The sequence below is a fragment of the Lissotriton vulgaris genome, chromosome 1_1 (genome assembly GCF_964263255.1).
Source record: "Lissotriton vulgaris chromosome 1_1, aLisVul1.2, whole genome shotgun sequence".
NCBI lineage: Eukaryota > Metazoa > Chordata > Amphibia > Caudata > Salamandridae > Lissotriton > Lissotriton vulgaris.
This window is the reverse complement of record NC_141685.1, coordinates 438,341,293-438,362,565: the sequence shown is the minus strand read 5'-3', so window position 1 is coordinate 438,362,565 and position 21,273 is coordinate 438,341,293. Positions and strand designations below refer to the sequence as shown.

The 21,273-nt window shown below is 45.3% G+C and overlaps 1 protein-coding gene across 1 annotated transcript in view; it reads left to right on the top strand.

Moving 5' to 3' along the window:
• The window catches only part of LOC147747319 (FRAS1-related extracellular matrix protein 1-like), a 1,022,199-nt gene that overhangs the window by 964,798 nt on the left and 36,128 nt on the right, over positions 1-21,273 (top strand). Inside the window, exon 31 of the mRNA XM_086953165.1 lies at positions 18,160-18,339. Coding sequence (XP_086809291.1) covers positions 18,160-18,339 — 180 coding nt within the window. The remainder of the gene's footprint in view (positions 1-18,159; positions 18,340-21,273) is intronic.

Below are 21,273 nucleotides of genomic sequence, written 5' to 3'. Positions count from 1 at the left end.
ACATACATCACGGACATAGTGGCACAGTACCCGGGGAGCACACATGACTCCTTCATATTCCGGCACAGCGGCATCCACACACGACTGGCCAGGGGAGACTTTGGTGAAGGACACCTACTAGGTAAGTACACATGCCCCACAATGTTACACTGTGATGATGTAGCTGCGCTGCACAGACACTCACCCTCTGCTCCTCTCATTCAGGTGACAGTGGCTACGCTCTCCGTGAGTACCTCCTCACCCCATACCTTAACCCTGCAACACCACAGCAACGGCGTTACAATGCAGCACACATACGCACAAGAAATTGCATTGAGAAGACATTTACAGGCACATGCATCAACGATTTTTGCATGCGCAAACGGTGTGATTCGCTAAAATCGGCCGTTTGCGAATGCAAAATCATGTTTTGAGATGCATCATGCATTTTTGGGAAAATCGCTATTTTTAGCGAATTCCAAAAATGCGATTGCTTCTAAGGAATCGCAAGTTTGCGATTCCTCAAAAGCAATGCATGATTCATTTTAAAATTGCGAATTCGCAAATAGGTTGAACCTCGTGGTAATTTGCGAAAATGTGTTAAAATGCTCTAATTTGAATTTAAAAACACTGTCATGTTACAGACACACATGTCCTTAGGACATGTATGTTTGAAACATGCACTCCAAAATACATTTCAGGGGTGCAGGGGGGGGGGTCCAAAGGACCCCCCCCTGCACCCATGGAATGCATCAACAGTTTGCGAATTTCAATTTGCAAATTCGCTATTCCCATTGATTCCTATGGGCCTTTTGGCCCATAGGAATCAATGGGGATTGCGAAATCGCAAATTGAAATTCGCATAATATTTGCGATTCGGTAAAAATAGCAATTTTTGCCGAATCGCAAATATTATGCAATTTAAATCATGCATCCCGTTTTGCGATTCCTTATTTGCGATTCCTTAAAAATCGCTAATAAGGAATCGCAAAACGTTTTATTGATGCATGTCACCGTTGGCCTTTTGAAGAGCAGATTCCGCATACTTCACAAGACTGGTGGGGCCATCAAATACGAGCCTGAGGTCTGCTGCCGCATTGTGGCTGTGTGTGCAATACTACACAACATTGCTACCAAGCGCCGGATACCTGTAGAGATATCTGGCAGTTAGTCGGAAGGGGACCACCGCTCGCCTACACATGCGTGTCATGCACGCAGGGAAAATCCTGCTGAAGGACACAGATGGCGCAACCAAATCACAATGAACTGTTTCTAGTGCACCCACTCCCCTCACCCAACACTTCACTCATGCATGACAATGGAAATAATGACATGAGTCTGATGTACTATTATTGAATAAATATTATTGTTGGTTGCACAATAATATGGCATTATTTCAAACAGTAACATTTGAGTTGTATTGCGTCATACTAAAGATTTTGTAGTGGGCATGCTTATGTCATCAGCATGTTCCTGCCCTATGCGCATTGATGTCATTGGCGCCTCCGGCACAAAGCTCCCAGTCGCCTCTCGACCTCTTCCTCCGGCTGAGCACGTGATGCCGCAGTGGGCCTGCTGCTGCGGCGTGGAACACTAACCTGTGACGAAGACAGGCTGCTGTGACTAGATGTCCCCTCACTTGTGTCATCCCCTCCTGCATGGCCGTGGCCAGTTGGCTGCAGAGCCTGAACAGCAGTGGTTACCTGCTCGAGTGCCCGTGCCACGTCCTGACAGCATTGGACCATCTGGAGTTGCATGGCCAATGATCTACGGGACAGCTGGGAAGTCGCGTTGCCAATTAAATAATTGGAGCGCGTGTACGCCGAGAGGCGTGTGAGGAGCTGGCGGTGGCAGCGGCGGGTGAGGTTTCGCTGGCTAACCATGGCCGCAGTGTTTGCCTCCATAGCTGTGGTCATTCGGTCCATCCGGTCGGACAGATGGCCCACATTCCTGCCTGTATTGTGCAGCTGCAGGTGTATTGCTGCAAGGTGTCGTGCCTTTAATTGGTGGACGCGCAGTATGCGGCGCTCTATTGAGAGCCCTGGCACACGCACACTCATCCCCCTCCTGCCGGTGCGTGGTGAACTTTGGCGCCGCTCCCTGACCTGCCTGCTGGGCTGGGTGGGCACAGTAGGTGTGCGTTGTGTCGGTGGTCTTGCGGCTGCTGGTGTTAACAATGCCACTGGCATGGGTCTCACAGCTGACAATGGTGGTGCGCCTGTTGTAGCTGGTGTTGCAGGTGGTGGTACGCCTGCTGGCACTGGTGCTTGGCCAGATGGAGCTGGTTGTGTGGATGTATCTTCCCCACCCTCAGGATCCTCATGTGTTTCATCAATTTGCAGCCCCTCACTCTCGCTGCTGGTGTTATCAGCGCCACCTGTGATGGAAAGTGGACGTTGATTAATTACATGTATCTTTCACATGGAAGGTTGCTACATGCATGCTGGCTACCATTCCCTGACTGGCTGTTGCATTGACTACATTGGGACATGCCTGGCTGTATGGGACTTTTTGTAAATTGTGGTCAGACTACATGTCCCACAATGCAATAGGGATATTCTGGTGTGCATGGGCTGCATGACTGGGGTTTCTTATGGGTAGCTATAGGGTCATGGCCATTGTTAGGGGACAGGGTCGTAGTCTCATGGCACTTACCTTGGCTGTCTTGGGTAGGTCGGGAGGAGTCCAGCCGGGTTACCCCCATGCATGCCTCAGGTTGCAATGTGTCCTCAACACGATCCTCATATGGGGTGTTGGGAGGGACTGTAGGCTCTCCCCCTCCTGTTGCAAGGCGCTCACCCAGCCTCTCGGCCACCCTCTCCTTGGCACGACCTCGGAGGTCGTACCACCTCTTTTTGAGATCGTCAATTGATCTCTGTGTGACTCCAACAGAGTTCACTTTTGCGCCGATGCGCAACCACAGTCGCCGTTTCTCGGCCTCTGGCACCCTCCTGGAGTCCTTCCCAAACAGTCTATCATGGTCTTTACAGACTCCCTCGATGAGATGTTCCAGCTCCTGTTCGGAGAATTTAATTTTGCGCTTTCTCCCTGTGTCAATGGGCCCTGCTGCTTCCTGTGACATTGCTGAAGTCTGCAGTATCCAAATACAATAACTGGAGGTGGTTGGAGTGGAGCTCTGAGCAGTGCTGCTTCCAATTCTGCCTCAGTATTCAGAATGAGGGAGGGAACTGCCTGCTTCCTGGTTGTGATGTCATCACAGTGCTCGAAATGCGACATCCCGTTTTTGCGATCTCGCTATTAGCGAGATTGCAATTTGCGATCTCGCTAATAGCGAGATCGCAATTTCAACACGGGATTTGACCGATTTTGCGATTTTTCTGCGATTTCAGAATAATCGCTATCAGCTTTTCTCGCACATTTACATGAATCCCATTATGCGAATTCTAAATTGCGATTCGGTATTAATCGCAATTTAAAATTCGCAAAATATGTTTTTCATGAATCTGGCAGTTAGATCGTTACACGGAGCAAACGCTTAGTAAAGAAATATGCTTTTAAAACAGTGTAATACATTTTATCTTTCTGCAGAGACCCATATGCTAAAAATTCCTGGCTGAAATGGAATTTTACTTTGATACCCTTACCGCAGTTGAGTGGTGTGACTGTCTCGGTTTCCTGGGAGAAGTAACATGGGTAGCAATCTCCACTTATAAAATATAAATTTTTGCGTGTAGAAATGTCATGGCTTAAGAGCGCTAGTTTTTCCACTGGGAACTTATTTTTATCCTCGGAGAAACCTCCTGCCCAACACCCCGGCCAATATTGGGGTGTTCCTTCCATTATCCCACTGTGAACATACATTTCCCCTGTTCTTTACAGGAGTGACTATAAAACTCTTCATACTGGGAAATTACTTGCAAACATTTAGTGAACACAAACCAGCTCTCACATTTGTGGGTGTTCACCAACATGTACTTATATAGCTGTGAATCATATTGTGTATTCTTCAGACTAAAGTCTGACATGTGTTAAGCTCAGTTGAAGTTGCATTTGAATAACTTAGTTTCCAGGTGTTTCCTAAATAACTTGTTTATGAAGGAAAATAGGTTATTAGTTGTGAAGGAGGTGAGTCCTTCAGCCAAGTGCCCCCTTGTAGCACTTTTTTGTTGTTGTAGAGTTTTATAAAGTGCAAACTAGACCAGAAGATATCCGGTATCAGATCGTTTTACATGAGCACCGGTTTCGTTACAGAGGGACACATTCATTTTTTTTGTTAGGCACGGGGAGATTAAGTGATTTGCCCAGAATCACAGGACATTGAGTGTCGTTGCCGGAACTCGAACCCGGTTCCCCAGCTTCGAGGTCATCCGCTCTAGTCGTAAGGCTACATCCTCTCCCCACTTGACTCCCTCAGGGTACAGTACAGAAGCAGAGCAGCCTAAGGTCGACGTAGGGGAGGTAGTGAGAGCTAGTAACCCCAGTCACTTTTGTGCAAAAACAACACTCAATGAATCATTGTGCAGTCAGTGTTTTTTTTTAAAGGAAAAGTACTTTTAGTCTGGGTCTATCTGTCTGTCTGTCTGTCTGTCTGTCTGTTTATCTATCTATCTATCTATCTATCTATCTATCTATCTATCTATCTATCTATCTATCTATCTATCTATCTATCGTTTCCTTAGGAAAAGCATGTATTGATTTGCCAATATCTTTGTCGTTGTTTGGCGAATATTTGCAACATTTTCAAAACAAATGGGGCGGTCTAGTCAGCTGCTGTGTTGAAAGTTTAGGGATGATTCGTCAAGCGGTGGCTGAGAAAAAGGGGGAGTCCCCAAAATGCTTCATTTCCATAGGAAACTGTTGACACAGTTACAGCCCGAACTGCTGAACTGAATTACACCAAATTTGGCAGAATGGTAGCTCTTGGTCCAGAGTGCACTGTTTTTGTTAAATGAGTTAATCTGTGCAGTAGTTCCTGAGAAATTTAAAGATTTCTGAGATATACAAATATGGCCACGGAGGATCTGCAAATCCTCCCGATCTCGAGCCTGCGATATGATTGACTGCCAACACTTCAAACCAGTAAGTGTTGGCAGCAGCTCCCTGGGGGTAATAAGTCATGCCGGCTCTCGCAGAAGGTGTGAGCCAGCCTGGACCGCGGGGGCCTTCAGGCTCCCCTGCAGTCCCTGACCATCCAGCCATGCCCCGGGGATGGTGTCCGCGAGGCCGAAAAAGGTCTACGAGGGGGGCGCGCGGCCCCCCTCCCTTAAAAGAATATAAATAAAAAAGAAATAACCTTGCCCTGGGGGATGGGGTCCCCAGGGCCGAAAATGGCATGGGAGGGTTGCCACTCTGCCACCCTACCTTGAAAAGAAATAAAACGGATAAAAAAATGTTCAGGCCCGGGGTTGGGGTCCCCCATGGCTTAAATCAGCCTGGGAAGGAGATCCGAACAGGCTCCCTTCCCTTTAAAAAGAGATATAGACCTAGGCCTGGGGGATGGGGTACCCAGGGCCGAAATCAGCCTCTGGAGGGGTGCCGCATGATCCCCTCCCTTTTTATTTTATGAAATAAAATATAAAATGGCTCAGGCCCCGGAGATGGGGACCCCAAGGCCCAAAAGGGTCAAGTAAAGGGGGTCCACACATCCCCCTTTCCTAAGATATAAAAAAGGAAGTCAACAGCTCGCCGGAGGCCCTGCCCCCTGACTCCACTACTGTGAAAACGCACCTACTGGTGCACTGTTGGTTGGGGGATGAAGTGCCCTTCCCTGCTGGGGGTTCTTGGGAGCCATCTAGCCCACCTGTTACCCCAGTACGCCCCACACAGTGGGATTGCTGAGAGGTGGTTGGAGGCCACACCCCTTTTTCCACCACTTTGCAAACTGGCCTAGCAAAACAACTGTCTGCTCCTATCTGCTCTCTTCTGCACGCGTCATTTAAGAAAGGTCATTTACTATCTGAAAGGAAGGCAGCGCAGGTCATTCCACTACGCAAAAACTCCAAGGCTTCTTTGAAAGATCTGTCAAATCTACGACTTATATCCCTCCTACCGCTCCTGAGCAAAATTCTGGAAAAGCACACCAACAAGCATTTATCAGCCCATGTCAAAGCATCAGATTGCCTGGGTGTGTCACAATCAGACTTCAGGCCAAAACTCAGCACAGAGGCAGCCCTAGTGGCAGTTACGGAAAACATCAGGCTAGCACTAGATAGAGGACAATTCATCTCTACAGGTACTATTAGAACTCTCGACGGCGTTCGTCACTGTCGACCACCAAATTCTGCTCAGGAGATTAGAGGAATCTGGGATAAAAGGAGAGGCCTTGCGGTGGATGACTAGCTTCCTTTCTGACTGTTCCCAGACAGTTAATCTGGGACCTTACAGGTCTAAGCCCAAGAAGTTGACCAAGAGAGTGACACAGTGATCCTGCCTAAGCCCTACCTTATTTAATATGTATATAGCTCCTTTGGCCAATATCATGAGGACATATGGATTTGTACCAATATCCTACGCGGATGACACCCAGCTTACCTTCTCCTTTGACAAGTCCTCCACAACAGCCCAGATTAATTTCTCTGCCGGCATGCTAGCAATATCTCAGTGGGTGTGTACCAACTATCTCCAATTAAATGCAATAAAAACAGAGATCATGCTTTTTGGAGAGGCCACACTGCTGTGGACACCAGAGTGGTGGCCTGACAAGCTGGGTGTCCCCCCGCCTCGAAGACATCAGTAAAGAACCTAGGGGTGCACATTGAGCAGAGTCTAAATATGAAGGAGCAGGTATCTCATACAGTAAGCTCATGCTTTCATGTTTTGAGTCTGCTTAGACGAGTATTCCCATTTCTCCCAGCCATACACGGAAGACTCTCATTCAGACGTTAGTCTTGAGTCGCTTTAACTACTGCAATGCTCTACTGATATCGGCCAATGAGGTCTTGCTAGATCACTTGCAGGTAGTTCAAAACACAGCAGCGAGGTTGGTACTGAATGCCTCCTATAGATCCTCGTTAAGTCCGTTGCTGTGGTAGCTGCATTGACTGCCGGTGTGCAAGCGAATAAAATTCAAGGTTTGTTGCATTGTCCATAAAGCAGTATATGGCACAGGGCCAACATATCTTACAGAAAAGCTCAACCAATACATTCCCCTTAGAGACCTGCGATCCAGCTCTAAATCCCTTCTTAAAGTTCCTCGTATTAACAAGACTAGGACCAGGGAAAGGCTTTGTCTTACCTTGCCCCACAGAACTGGAACTCGCTCCCGCTTACACTGAGGCAGTGCACCGATCATCTCCACTTTAGAAAGTCTCTGAAAACATTCTGGTTCTAGACGCCCCACTCAGTATGAGCTCTTTTCTACATGTCCGCAAGCGCAAAGATACCCCTACAGGGGTGATCCAGTCGCTATATAAATAAAATAAATAAATAAATAAAGCACAGAAATTAAAAACATACATCATAAAATCGTTTTTAGGTTTTTAGGTCTCGCCTATCGATGCAACAAATGCGCTGCTCGCTTGCAAGACTATTGTCTTCAGATTTGCTTTGGAAGCGGGGTGGAAGCTCCAACCATGCTTTTCATTGGTGCACGTCAAAACGTACGTGCTTTTGATTGGAAGGGAAGCATTTTTCTTCCCTCACTGTCTCCTGTTTACCATGCCTGCCCGGACAGGAGATGTGCACGCATGTGGTGTGTCTTATGCTCGCGGCGTTTCAGCACAACACGCACGTGCGATTACAGAGCAGCGGGAGTGCTTCGAAGCACTTTTTTTTAGAGAGAACAAGGTAATGTTGAGCCCTATTTCCTGTCCATGACCCCAGCGGTTAGTGGCTGCTAGTGCTGGTTCAGGTGGCTCCTGACAAAGTGCAACCGGTGTGGATTTTGTGTTACACACCTCTGCTTGTCTCCACACAGCAGCCTTTAACGCATCGTTTTTAAGGTGAAAGCAGACACTATCACAGCAAAGATAATGGATTACAGAGCAGAGGGAGTGCTTTGAAGCACTTCTTTTAGAGAGAGCAGGGTAATGTTGAGCCCCGTTTCCTGTCCATGACCCCAGCGGTTAGTGGCTCCTAGTGTTGGTTGAGGTGATTCGTGACCTGGTTAAAGTGCAGGGGTGTGGATTTTGTGTTAACACCTCTGCTTGTCTCCACACAGCAGCCTCTAACACATCATTTTTAAGGTGAAAGCAGCTGACACGGACCCTATAGACCATGTATCAAGGCAGTAGGGTCACAGCCTGTCTCTGGTTGGAAGCAAGCTGCTGGACAAACAGCGAGGCAAGGTGCGTGCACCACCCTGGTGGATGGATTTTTAAGGGGAGGTACCATGTGTAAGTACATGCTTTCACATACTCTTGAATTAAGCACCATTTTGGGCCAGAGTAAGCGGTGTAGTCTGTGAAATGTACCGAGAGGTCTTCCGCAGCGAGAATGAGGGATGTGGAAGGCACTTTCAGTCCCAGCCACGTTCCTCCTTACCCCACAAGCATCTCAGAAGCCACGTTAAGTGGCGAGTACTGTCTCTCGCCCTTCCTTTCTGTCTGCCTCTCTCTTTCCGCCCATCTCTCGCTCTCCCTTGCTCTTTCTTCCTTTCTGTCTGTCTCTTACGCTCTCTCTTTCTGCCTGCTTCTCCATTTAGGTCTCTCGCTCTCTCTCTTCCTCTCTCTTGCTCTCTGTTCTCTCCTTCTCCCCCGCACTGTCTTCTTCTCTCCTTGCTTCTTTATCTCTTGTTGTTCTTCCCACATACATTGTCTGCCCCTTTCTCTCTCAATCACTCACAACTGCCTCTTTTCTCGCTCTCTCCCCATCTCTGTCCATCCCTCTGGCTCTCTTTCTCGCCCTTTACAACTCTGCCTCTCTCTACCCCCTCCCTATCTCTGCCCCTCTGGCACATACTCCATCTCACTTTCCCCCTCTCTGCCCCACCCCCTCTCATTGTTGTGTTGTGCTGTTTCTGCTGTCACGTTGGTAAGCACATACATTAGTAAATGCATACATTATTAAACAACATCTATTTTCCACAAAGGCTCGGTTTGAAGTGCAGACACCTTTCAAAATCGTACTCCCGCCTTGTCAGGCGTGAGCTAGAACAAGTTATTAAACTCTTCAGTGGCTGCTGGAGAGGCGAGGATCACAGCGGCTTCAGATTCCTTCATACTCGCAGGGGTTACAGTTTCCAAACTATGTCAGTGATCAGTCCCTCCACCGCCTCACTTCTCCTAGAATGAGCCCCTTCGCCCCCTTTCTATGTTTTACAGACGTCAACAATGCAATCGGTATGACCTTTGGGACCTTATAAGTATTTAGAAAGAGGATAAACATTCTCATCTGGCAAACAGGCTCAAGCCCAAGAGCTGGCACGGCCTGAGGAAATAGGGAACACATGTATCCTCTGCTGGCAGGAGTGAGTGCACAGGAGAGAAGCGGGAGAGGTAGTGTAGCTCAATTAGTGTGGATCGAAGGGGGCAGGTGGTGAAACAGGGTGATGCAGGGAACCAAGACAATCACTACTACTGCCTAAATGTTCTCTGTCCATTAAACCGTGCTGAGGACAAACTTAGTCCTGACTTTTTGTACTAAATATCGCCCGCGGCTATCTCACTCACCTGCTGTTCTCTGTTTCTTTCTTGCTCCATTTCCTTCCTCTTTCTTAGTTTAATATCCTCTCTTCTTTCGCTAATGGTCTTTTCCTTTTGCTTCTTACTGGCTCACTGTCCAATTCAATTCTGACCTTTGCATCTGTCCTCTATGATACTCTTTCCCTCTGTCCCTATCTGCCCTAATATCTTCTGCTCTCCACATCTTTCCAACTCTACCTCCTTTCACTCCTCACTCCTCTTCCACTTCGCATTGTCATTCTTTGTAGCCTCCCTCTGCTTCTATTCTCTTTGGTCCACCTTTCACAATTCCACTTCTGTTCTCCTCCTCTTCAATACCCTTTGTCTGTATTTTCTTAAATTTCTACTCAATATTCTGTTCTTCCTTTCTTAACTTTCACACTCTTTTCTTCCCTCAGTTCACTGCCCTTTTCTGGCAAGAGGGAGTATTCTGTACACAGTCAATAAATTGTCCTGCCTGAGTGTTTCATACACAGCGTTTGACCAATAAATGTATGCTCTGGTAAACCATATTTATTCATTTGTTTTAAAACCTGCAAGCGGTGCATAAACACGCACTTTGTACGTATAGTCCTTACTTACGAGAAGCAAGGCTGGCAGTAAAAGAGACTGGCAGCCTTGCTTCTCGTAAGCAAGGACTATAAGTACAAAGTGCTTGTTTACGCACAGCTTGCAGGTTTTCAAATGCATAAATAAAAAGCATTGTCATTTACAATGCCAATAGCTGAAACTCTCGCAACTGCGAGACCTAGTGCATTGCAAATGCTTGTTCTACTTGTACTAAGATACTAATGCAGCTGTAGCCCTATTCCAGGAGTCCCTGCACTACAGAACCCATGGACTCGTGAGGGACATCTAGTAACGACTAGGTGAACTCCAGCTCTTTGTAGAATTATTTTGATATCGGATACTATAATATTCACTGCCCACTGCTAATCTCGTCCCATAATGCTTTGCAGGGCCTTTGGTTGGGATTGTTTTTTGCCAATAACTGTGCTTGGGGTGGTCCTGAGAGGATGGGACCACCACTGAAGCTCAACAAAATGTGCTTTTTGTTTATGCTCTTTGTGTTCAAAGCATCTGCTTGGTCCTCCCCCTAGGTTAGGGGGGACCCCAAAATCATCAGCTCTCTCATTGCCTGATGTTTGTATTGTAAAAGTTCACTTTTGTGAATTAGTTATATGCTTTTAAGCATGTAAAATTGCTTTTTCAAAGCATATGAGGATGTTGTTGATTTAGCTGCTACACTAGCGAATTAGTACAAACTTTGCATGTTCTGTTAGCATAGTGTAGTATTATGCCCAGGGTTACTTATGGATAGCTAAGTGCTCCAGGGGTTGAATTCTTAATGAGTGGCCAAAGTCTCCTTAATGCAGCCTCCCACAATGTAACATTTTTTCTCTACCTTTTTTATTTTTAGGTACCCTAGTCCCACTAGGGACATCCAAAGCCTGGGTTGTTATTAAGGGCTGCAGCGGGGGGGGGGCAAAACCCAAAGGCCCCCATAGTCCCAGGCCACTCCCTGTAAGTCTGCACACCTTCTGTGCGGCACGCGAGATCCAGCACATCTCTTTTTCTGCCACTCCACCCCACCCCCGCACCCCAGAGGAGCAGTTTCTCTTTTTCTCCTACCCATGCAAGGGAGCAGTGCACTCCCCCAGTCCGTGCTGCTCGTGGGTTTGGAAATTAGAGGCTGAAGATAAGAGGCTGGCACGCTCAACCCACCTAGACACAGGAACAGGGGACCAGGCAATGCACCCCAACAGGAGAATTCATTGCGGTCCTTGAGTATAGAGTTCTCAGGGCATGCTTTGATGATTGGTCCCTGGATGCGATGGTGGTCCCTGGGCTAAAATTGTGCTATGGGGAGAGGGCTCATTCACACCTCCTTCCATCAAAACAACTTATTGAATATGCGCTGACACCCAGAGTCTTAGTCCTCCCCGGGGAAATACTTAAGGAAAGACAGCAAAATGCCACATAAGTCGTTCTTTGCTTAAACCCTCCATACCCCCCAGAGGACCAGGCTGTATCTTAAACCCTGTAGTGCCAATATGCCAAATATTGGCTCATTTTGCTCCTTGGACCAGGCCTAGCCACCTGGAGCATCGTCTCCAGGCCATCTGGCCTTCGAAGGGTGCTTTTGATGGTGTATGTGTTATCAGGGCACCCTGCACCAGACTTATCCTCCTGAGGTTATTTCCTGCTTCAGAGGCATCCTTCACAGCCCCTCAACAGCCAGCAGGCAGAACACCCTCCCTGACACACTTCCAGGCCCCATGGCCTCCTGGGTGTCTTGCATGTGTGTCAGCAGTCAAAGTCCACAGTCCATCCTTGTAGGGGCATCAGGTGGCTTCTCCGTCCAGCTGGGCATTCTTTCACTACCATCGCTACCAGGTCCAGTGTCTTCCTATCTGCTTCTAGTTTGGCAAGGGTGTTTAAGGGGGTGGGGTAAACATTTCTAGAAGCTAGGCCCTCCTGGCCAATCCTTGGGTGCCACATGATCCCATCACTTCAGTCTCAACCTTCCTGCAGAGCATTCTGGGACAATCCAATATGGCAACTTCAAGTTGTCTGCGGAAGGAGCTTTTCTGCGACCTCAGCTTTACCTCTAGCTGATGTGGCTGCCTGATTCCTTCTTATGAATACTGTCTGAATCATTGAACAATATAGATGATGCTTATATATATACATATATATATGTACCCCCTCCCCAAGCCTCTAAAAAGCTGCAGGACCCCATCCACGGAGCAAGATTTAAATGAAGGGGAGGGGGGCTGCCCAGCCTCCCTTCCCAAGCTGTGATGTAATGAAACTTAAGGGGGCACCCTTGCAAAGTACATGGAGGGGCCCCATTTCTGAGTTACTCAGGAGCTCTCAGGTTAGGAAACTGCAGGGAGGGGACCCCCTTGCAAAGTACATGGCGGGACCCTTGTAGAAATGGGGCTCTCTAGTTGGCAGAGGTAGGTACCTTTGTCCAAATATGGACCCTTGCTGTAGTCAAGGTAAGGGGGATACACACTTTAGATAACTCCTGCTCACCTCCTTGGTAGCTTGGCACGAGCAGACACTCTTATCCCAAAAGCAATGTGTAAAGTACTTGTACCAACACTCACAGTAACACAGTGATAACACCACAAATGGACACTACACTGTTTAGAAAAATAAATGATCTTTATCTAAACTTTAAGAAGACCCAAACTACAAAAATCTAACATATAAGTATTAAGAAAAATGACATTCAAAAGGTTTTAGCAGCTGAGTCCATATAAAACTATGGATGCGTGATTTATTGCAAAGTACCTGTTGTTGCACCAAAATTCACCAAGCCAAACAGCCGCAGTGATGAGAAGCGTTGAAAATCAAAGAGATTTATCGGTACGTTAGACCTTCATGGATGCAATGCGACCGTTCCGCTGTACACAGGTGAGCTATGCTTTAGGAATTTTTCTCAGTTTAGGAATAGTAAAGTTAGGACTCCTAACTTTACTACTCCTAAACTGAGAAAAATCCTAACTTTGAGACTTTCGGTATTCACAGAAGGCATTAAGAAGTCCTAAAGTTAGGACTCCTAATGGTATTTCCAAACACAGAATGTAAAAATCACCTTTCCTAAAAGATGCATCTTTAGATTCTGAGTTCCGGCATACTAAACGTTATTTTCCTATCTGGTACCAATGGTAAGTTATATTTATAAGATGTATAAATGAACTCCCATGTTTTCCTATGGGGACTGATAGCCTTACAATAGTGAAAAACGAAATCTAAGAATTTCACTATCAGGACATGTTACACACACCAGTACATGTCCTACCTTTCAAATACACTGCACCCTGCCCAGGGGGGACCTTGGGCCTACCATAGGGGTGTCCTATATGTAAGAAAAAGGAAGGTTAGGGCCTGGGAAGTGGGTGCACTTGCCAAGTCGACATTGCAGTTAGGAACTGCACACAGACACTGCAGTGGCAGGTCTGAGTTACCGTATCAGAACTACTCATGTGGGTGGCACAATCAGTGCTGCAGGCCCACTAGTAGTATCTGATTTACCAGCCCGGCACACTCAGTTCTCTTTACTAGGGACTGACAAGTAAATCAAATATGCCAATCAGGGAGAACCAATCATAATAACAATTTACACAGAGAGCCAATGCACTTTAGCACTGAATAGCAGTAGTAAAGTGCCCAGAGTCCTTAAACTAACAACAACAGGTAAGGAAAAAATAGGAAGAAAAAGCAAAACGTTTGGGGATAACCCTGAAAAAAGGGCCAAGTCCAACAGACCCCCTTCTAGACTTACTCGGGAGCTCTCAGGCCAGGATACTGCGCTGAGGGGCTCCCCTGGAGCTCTGGGCCTCGTCACTGCAGGGGCCTTTGTTACACCACCGTTTACAAACCTCAAAAGGCCCCCTGGGACACAATACCCGAGGCTGGCTCCATTACTCTTTCCTGGGAAGCCCACCCCTGGGACAGAGTAGTTTCCCAACCTCAGGAGCGCGGATAGAGGAAAATATTCTTGCTTCTGCCAGGAAGCAGCATTTTTAAATCTCCTTCTGGGTGGGAGAACACATGCCTTCCCTGCCTGCAGAAGTGCAGGCAGGAAAGGCATGTCTGCTCCCAGGCAGCGAGAGATTGGAAAAATGCTCTCTCCGGGTGGGTTGGAGACTTCTGTTTCTCTGCCTACGCTCTTGCAAGTAGGAAATCAGGGATATTGCTTCCATAGCATGCAAGCAACTGTCTGAGGCTGTGGGGCCCTGGGTTTCCCCCTTGCAGCCCCAACATGCTGCTTGATGGATGCCCTGGGCAGCCCCCGGGCAGCCACCAATAATTAAAATGGAACCCGGGGATGGAGTTCCCCGGGGCCACAATAGGCTCAGGGAGGAGGACCATGCAGCCCCTCTCCCCTTTACTATGTTAAGTGGCCCTGGGAGATGGGGTTACCAGGGTCTTAAAAGACTTGTGAGGGGGGCTGCTTGGCTCCCTCCCCTTGTTAATGTCATTCAGCCCCGGTAGATGTGCTCGCAGGCGGCTAATAAGGCTTGGAAGGGGGGCTGCCTAGCCCCCTGCCCTTTTATATGGCATTCCACCCTGGGGGATGAGGGTCGAGGGGCCTAATAAGGCTCAGGGAGCAGGCCAAGAGGTAACTTGAACTCGGGTCCTTGCCATGCAATGCTTCCTACATCACATATTACATCACTCATAAAGCACTCTGCAACCAGCAGCACTATGGCGACACTACCCCGGGCCCATTTGCCAACTTATCATCCTGCTTGCCTGCCACCTCTCTCTGCTATGCGCAATTGGGTCTTTTGATACATAGAGCCACCTGCAGGAAAAGCAGCTCCACAGAGACTCAACTGGACCAGCTTAATTTAAATAATTTGGTTTCTACATTCGCCATATCGCACCACAACAACTCCAGCATCACGAGCTGATAGGGCGTCATAGCGGTATTAGCGGCCGCAAATCAAGGTTATTGCCGGGGTGGTGCTGAGGAATCCAGGCTAGGCCCTAGTGCAGCCAGCCCCATCCAGGGTCCCTAGGCCCATCCGGCCAACTAGACAAGATAAAAGGGGCCTGTTTGTACTCTTAGTACCGATCCTTGTCACCCCTGTAGGCAGCAGCCCGCTAATTCTGAACTGCATAATATTCAGTGAAAACTCGATGAAAATGAGATCAGGGAAGATCAGCCCAGAAACAATGAAACAGGAAGAGAAACAATAAAGTAATCAATTCAACTAAACCATCTAAATCCATCTAAACCATCTAAATGCCAGATATGTGTGGAGCCATTAATGGCTCCACACATATCTGGCATTAACACAATCAAACAGTCATACATCCTCACTCATTCCTCTTTACTACATAATGAGACCACACAGCTATGATAAATAATAAATGAATGTAACATACAATTTCAATATTGTTTATTGCAGAACGACGTCAACCTCATATACAAGACATTTCCTGATTAGTTTTCCAAGTTTTGAACTCTATTGAAAATAGAAAAGCATGTTATCATTATACATGTATATTGAGATAATTTATTATGATGTCTCATGTAGTAAAGAGGAATGAAAGAGGATGTATGACTGTAAGATTAAGATCTATATGAGTATTGGTGTGGATGGTATGTTTCAGAAGAAACACAGAATATATATTGTGTATATGGATTGATATCTATATATATTTATTATTTGTGTTTTCATACAATAAATGTGCGACATGTAATTATATTTTGGGTCTTTTTGGTCATATATTAGGAGTCCCCTCATTTAGTAGTGATTTATGTCAATGATAACAACATGTATAGTTGCCTTTGAATTATTTAGTACAACTTATCTATTTGTCCCTGACTTAGGAACTTCATTCCTCCCCAGGGAAACACCTGTTTATTTTCAGTTATAAGCAGCATTTAGAATAAACTGCAAACAGGAGATTAGGCTTTTAGGAGCATCCAAGAGTGCGGCATTCCCATAGTCCATTCACGATTGTATCAAAGTGACACCATCCTGAGCTCGGAGCACCTTATTTAAAAATTAGAAGATTTTCTTTAAGGTTTTTAGGTGAAAGAAACAGGTTTTGGACACATTGGATATGTGGGAGTCAAGTACGAGATTTGAATAAAGATGTATTCCAAGATTGCAGACTTGTGGGCAGCAATACGAGGTGGGTCGAAGAATGATAGCCAGTTAAGATCTTTTGTCTGAATTTTGGGGAAGATTAACATTCAATATTTGTTGGCTCAGAAGAAAAGGGATAAAGCAGGATCATCTGCTGATATTGGGTTGGAAAGTCTATTATCCAAGCTAATGCTGGACCGATGATACCGCACCCTTACAATGTATGTAGGATGTTATGGTCAGTCGTATCAAAAGCTGCACTAAGGCTCCCAGCCCCTCAACATCATTTAACCTGTGAAGATCATCTAGGGCAGCGATCGCTACCAGTTTGGTGTTCATGCTTGGCCTAAAGCCTGCTTGGAAGGGATCAAGAATCTCATTAGACTACACAAAGGCCTTTATCTACAGACCTTATTGTTGACCACCTTACAGCAGAAAAAAGACTGATTCATCTCATCATCTTATTACTTCAATCATGTTAACTGCTATACCATCACTTCCACTAAACCTCTAAAAACTGTTAACTTCTGCCCTTGTGGTACTGGATGTCTTCAAGAAAACAAGGCTATCCAAATCTTCAAAATTGTATTTTTGAAAACAAATGTATCTGTTCAATGAGACTCTAACAAAGAAACAAAAAAGCAATTTCAAAGGCATACAAATGCCAAAGTGTATTGACATGTGTTGCCTTTTGCACACTTGTGTGAGAAAAAAACTATAAAAGTATGTACGTCTATACATAGATTAGAGATGGGCGGAGTGTAATGTGCTATTTATTACAAGTGTTGAGTGTGGAAGGGGCCATGATTCACAAGAGGCAAAGGCACCAAATAGGTCATGATGTAGATTAAGATGTTGATACCCTCCATGAACAACGGTAATAAATAGTGTCTTACAATCTTTGCATTTGCATCTATGGTTTATTGAATTGTTTTTTGTCAAATACTTCTAAACAAATGCATTGGACTATAATCAGAACACTGGGGGTAAATCTGTGCAGTAAGATAGAATCAAAAATGGGTGAGTGTGACCTCCGTGTTTTCTTCCATACACCGATTCAGAAATAAAATCTATGAGATATTAAGTATTGTTTCCAAAAGTCATTTAAAAAGTACTGTGGCAGTAACATGCAATTCGACCTTTGCACTCTTGTAATAAACGAGTGAAATATTGTTCTCATGCTAGTTACACTCTACTGTAATAATAAACTGGAAGTTGAACTTTGCCCTGTAATAATATTTGAATATGTGTTTTTGGAACACTTGCTGTAAATCACATTTCGTTTGAATCCTCGATGTATAGCATGTGCTGCATTGACCCACTGACGTAGTGAGGGCAGTGTAGTGGTGGAACATCTATGAAAACATCGTTACTATCATTAACATTATTATCAGGATTAGGTAATTAACTCTCCAGGTTACAACAAGTGAATCTATTTCTGAATGCTCAATACCTGCGAGGGACACTTGTGAGGGATTTGTGTATGCATGCACTTTTCAGACGCTTATTCAAGCAGTTCTCCGGAAATAGCAGATAGATTGTTGTGCTCTCTATCTAGTGCATTTTAAATCATACTCGCTACTCTAGTACATTACAGCATACACAGGAATACGGATTCATTGAGAACTAAGAAACTGCACATTTTCATTTTCTTCTACTTTCTCTCACACTTGATATAATAATATTGCATCGTTTGAACAGATTAGGCACAAGTAGCTGGTCTACATTTAGAAAGATGTCTTTTAGCCTGTGCCCTCTTAGACTATTCAAACTCTTCAATGACTTTAATGTGATAAATAGTGGTTAATGAATCGGTAGGAACTGAAAGAATATGCTGCACCACCACCACGAATATTAATGAGGTTCTTTACATCTCTGGTGCTAAAAATAGCAGCTGATTAGCGCAAATGATGATTGGCGCCATTTAAACTGATTGTGGAAAACTGATTTGACTAATCCCTGATTGTCCATTCCTTTAGTACCATGGAATTATCCCAATGAGGGTTGAAGTGCAGTTTCTATCACAGTCGCACACGCAGACAGCTGACAGCTGGTCCCCACTGTCCCAACCAGTGCACGGGAACACTCGGCGCGACCGTCCGCTGCGAGACTCCAGCGTGGGAAATGTAGAGACCCAAGTACCCAGCAGCGCCAAGATGGTAAACAGAGCCTCCTCTATGTCAAAAATTAACGCTGTTTGTTCTATCTGTACACGGTGCAGGCAACACTCTGTGCCTGTTTACAATAAATTTGATATAGTGCCAAAATTGGCGATCAAAACTGTTTGTGCACAAATAATTGAACTTCTTGAATGATTGTTACTGCATGCTTAAGATGAAAACTAGAAAGTGTCATGCAGAACACCTGCATAAACTTGCAGATTATCCTTTCGGAGAGATCCTATGTTATTTTGGTCACAGTGAATTGGACTACATTAGCATAAACCATAAAACAATAAAGCAAATAAGTAAATGAATAAAATTAGAATAAACTTCATACAGAAATGACTCAAGCCATTTCACCACTCTCAAAGGACTGTTTTAGTTCACTTCCAATTGCTCTTTGCACTGGACCCTGTGGAGTAAATTAGTCTTGTAACTAAGACAATATACCATTCTGTACATTGGGATGTGCCATTTTTGTTTATGGATACACACATTTTGAAATCAGAGACTTAAAGGGGTCTAAAGAGTATTCTTCCATCCTTTCAAAAAACTGCCTGGGACTGCAAAATATGTACTGCATTGAAGTGTTGTTTATTGTTCTTAGAAGTAATTTCCCAATTCCTCCAGTCATTTTGGGTTATACAGTCTTAGCTTGGGGGCTAAATCCAACACCTTAACTAATGCCACATAGGCTACAACATTAGAAGTTAATGTGATTTGTCAAAAAATTGAAAAAATTTAATAAATTATACATCCGGTTTTATCTGGACACTGGGAATCTACCAGGCTGTAAATGTTCAGTAGCACTCCTACGAAAATTGCAAATCAGATATAGATAGATACCAGAACTCTCCATCCGTTATACCTAATGACAAAGTATATTTTCATTTGTCCATTACTTTTGAAGCAAATGATCACTTTGAGTCGGCATCTAAATTCTGCATTACTAACATTGTCTCTCAAAGTGTGTGCTTGAAAAGGGCTAGAACTTGAGGCTGTACTATATAAGTTTTGCATGTGTAATTTTGCATCACTTTGAAGATTACAAACATTTCCCTGACGCCGGTGTAATTTTGCTATGACATATATATGCGGTACCTGAAAAGTGAAAAATTACATTTTAATACCTCATTCGAAATGTCAGCGCACTTGACAATGCAAAATTACACTAATGCATTGTATGTTATCCAGAAATGTCAAAATGTTATATGTAAAAGCTATGCAATACCAACAATGGGCTTCCAGAAAAAAACAGACCTGTCCTAGTTTGTGACTTGCTTCAAACAGGGTTGGCTGCCATCATGGCACAACTCTATATCTGTATGCCTTATGGTTATTACCGCTTTAGGACTGCGAACCGTAGGGGACCGGCTTCCCCAGGCACCATTTAGGACTCATGATCTCATCCACTGATACCTCTTCACTTATAAACAAAAGGAGAGTAAGGGTATAACAGATCACTCTCTTACCCCAAAGGAATGATTATATAAACAACTAAAGAGTGATAGAACACCACACCACTCACGAGGGTACCTCTTGATGTGGTGAAAAAACAGACATAAAGTAAAGGAAAACCAAAGGTTGGTTAAGTAAGAACCCTCACTCACCACCTAGTGGTGACATGCTTCATCACTGGGTTCCCACTGGAAAGACCTAGCGTCTTTCCAGTGTGCTACAACGCCTGTTTTGCAGCGGAGCTGGTTGTTGTGAGTGTTGAGGGTGCAGACAGGAAAAACCAGATTGTGCTAAGTGAGTGCAAATAATTAAAAAGTGCATAGTAGTGAAAGTAAACTAATTTATTCAAGGTCCAACTAGCACTGGTTAAAAACAATTTGAAGTGGAAACATAGGGTGAGTCTCAGTAATTAAAGACACCTAGTCCACTGAGTGAAAAAATGGTCGACATGTTTCTGCTATCGGTGAGCCCGAGTCGCTCAGCTTTCGTCGGGACCAAAGGACAGTGATCCTCCGGTGGTATGCACGCACTAAGGTGCACCCAGCCGTGAGGAATAATGTGTGAAAAAGGTTAAAATCTCAGGAAAATTGTTCCAAATTATTTACGGCTTAGAGCCGGTTATGACCCGGGCAGCAAGTCGCTGCGGTCTGTACTTTCCGAGGATGACAGTCTCTCCTCATGGGCAAACGCGGTGGAGGGAAACCTTCACGTTGCGTATATTTCCGCAGACGACTACCCGCCTAGGACCTAATTTAGTCCACACCGCAGCCCGGCAGTTCTTCCGGGCTGCGGTGTGGACTAAATTAGGTCCTAGGCGGGTAGTCGTCTGCGGAAATATACGCGACGTGAAGGTTTCCCTCCACCGCGTTTGCCCATGAGGAGAGACTGTCGTCCTCGGAAAGTACAGACCGCAGCGACTTGCTACCCGGGTCATAACCGGCTCTAAGCCGTAAATAATTTGGAACAATTTTCCTGAGATTTTAACCTTTTTCACACATTATTCCTCATGGCTGGGTGCACCTTAGTGCGTGCATACCACCGGAGGATCACTGTCCTTTGGTCCTGACGAAAGCTGAGCGACTCGGGCTCACCCATAGCAGAAACATGTCGACCATTTTTTCACTCAGTGGACTAGGTGTCTTTAATTACTGAGACTCACCCTATGTTTCCACTTCAAATTGTTTTTAACCACTGCTAGTTGGACCTTGAATAAATTAGTTTACTGTCACTACTACGCACTTTTTAATTATTTGCACTCACTTAGCACAATCTGGTTTTTCCTGTCTGCACCCTCAACACTCACAACAACCAGCTCCGCTGCAAAACAGGCGTTGTAGCACACTGGAAAGACGCTAGGTCTTTCCAGTGGGAACCCAGTGATGAAGCATGTCACCACTAGGTGGTGAGTGAGGGTTCTTACTTAACCTACCTTTGGTTTTCCTTTACTTTCTGTCTGTTTTTTCACCACATCAA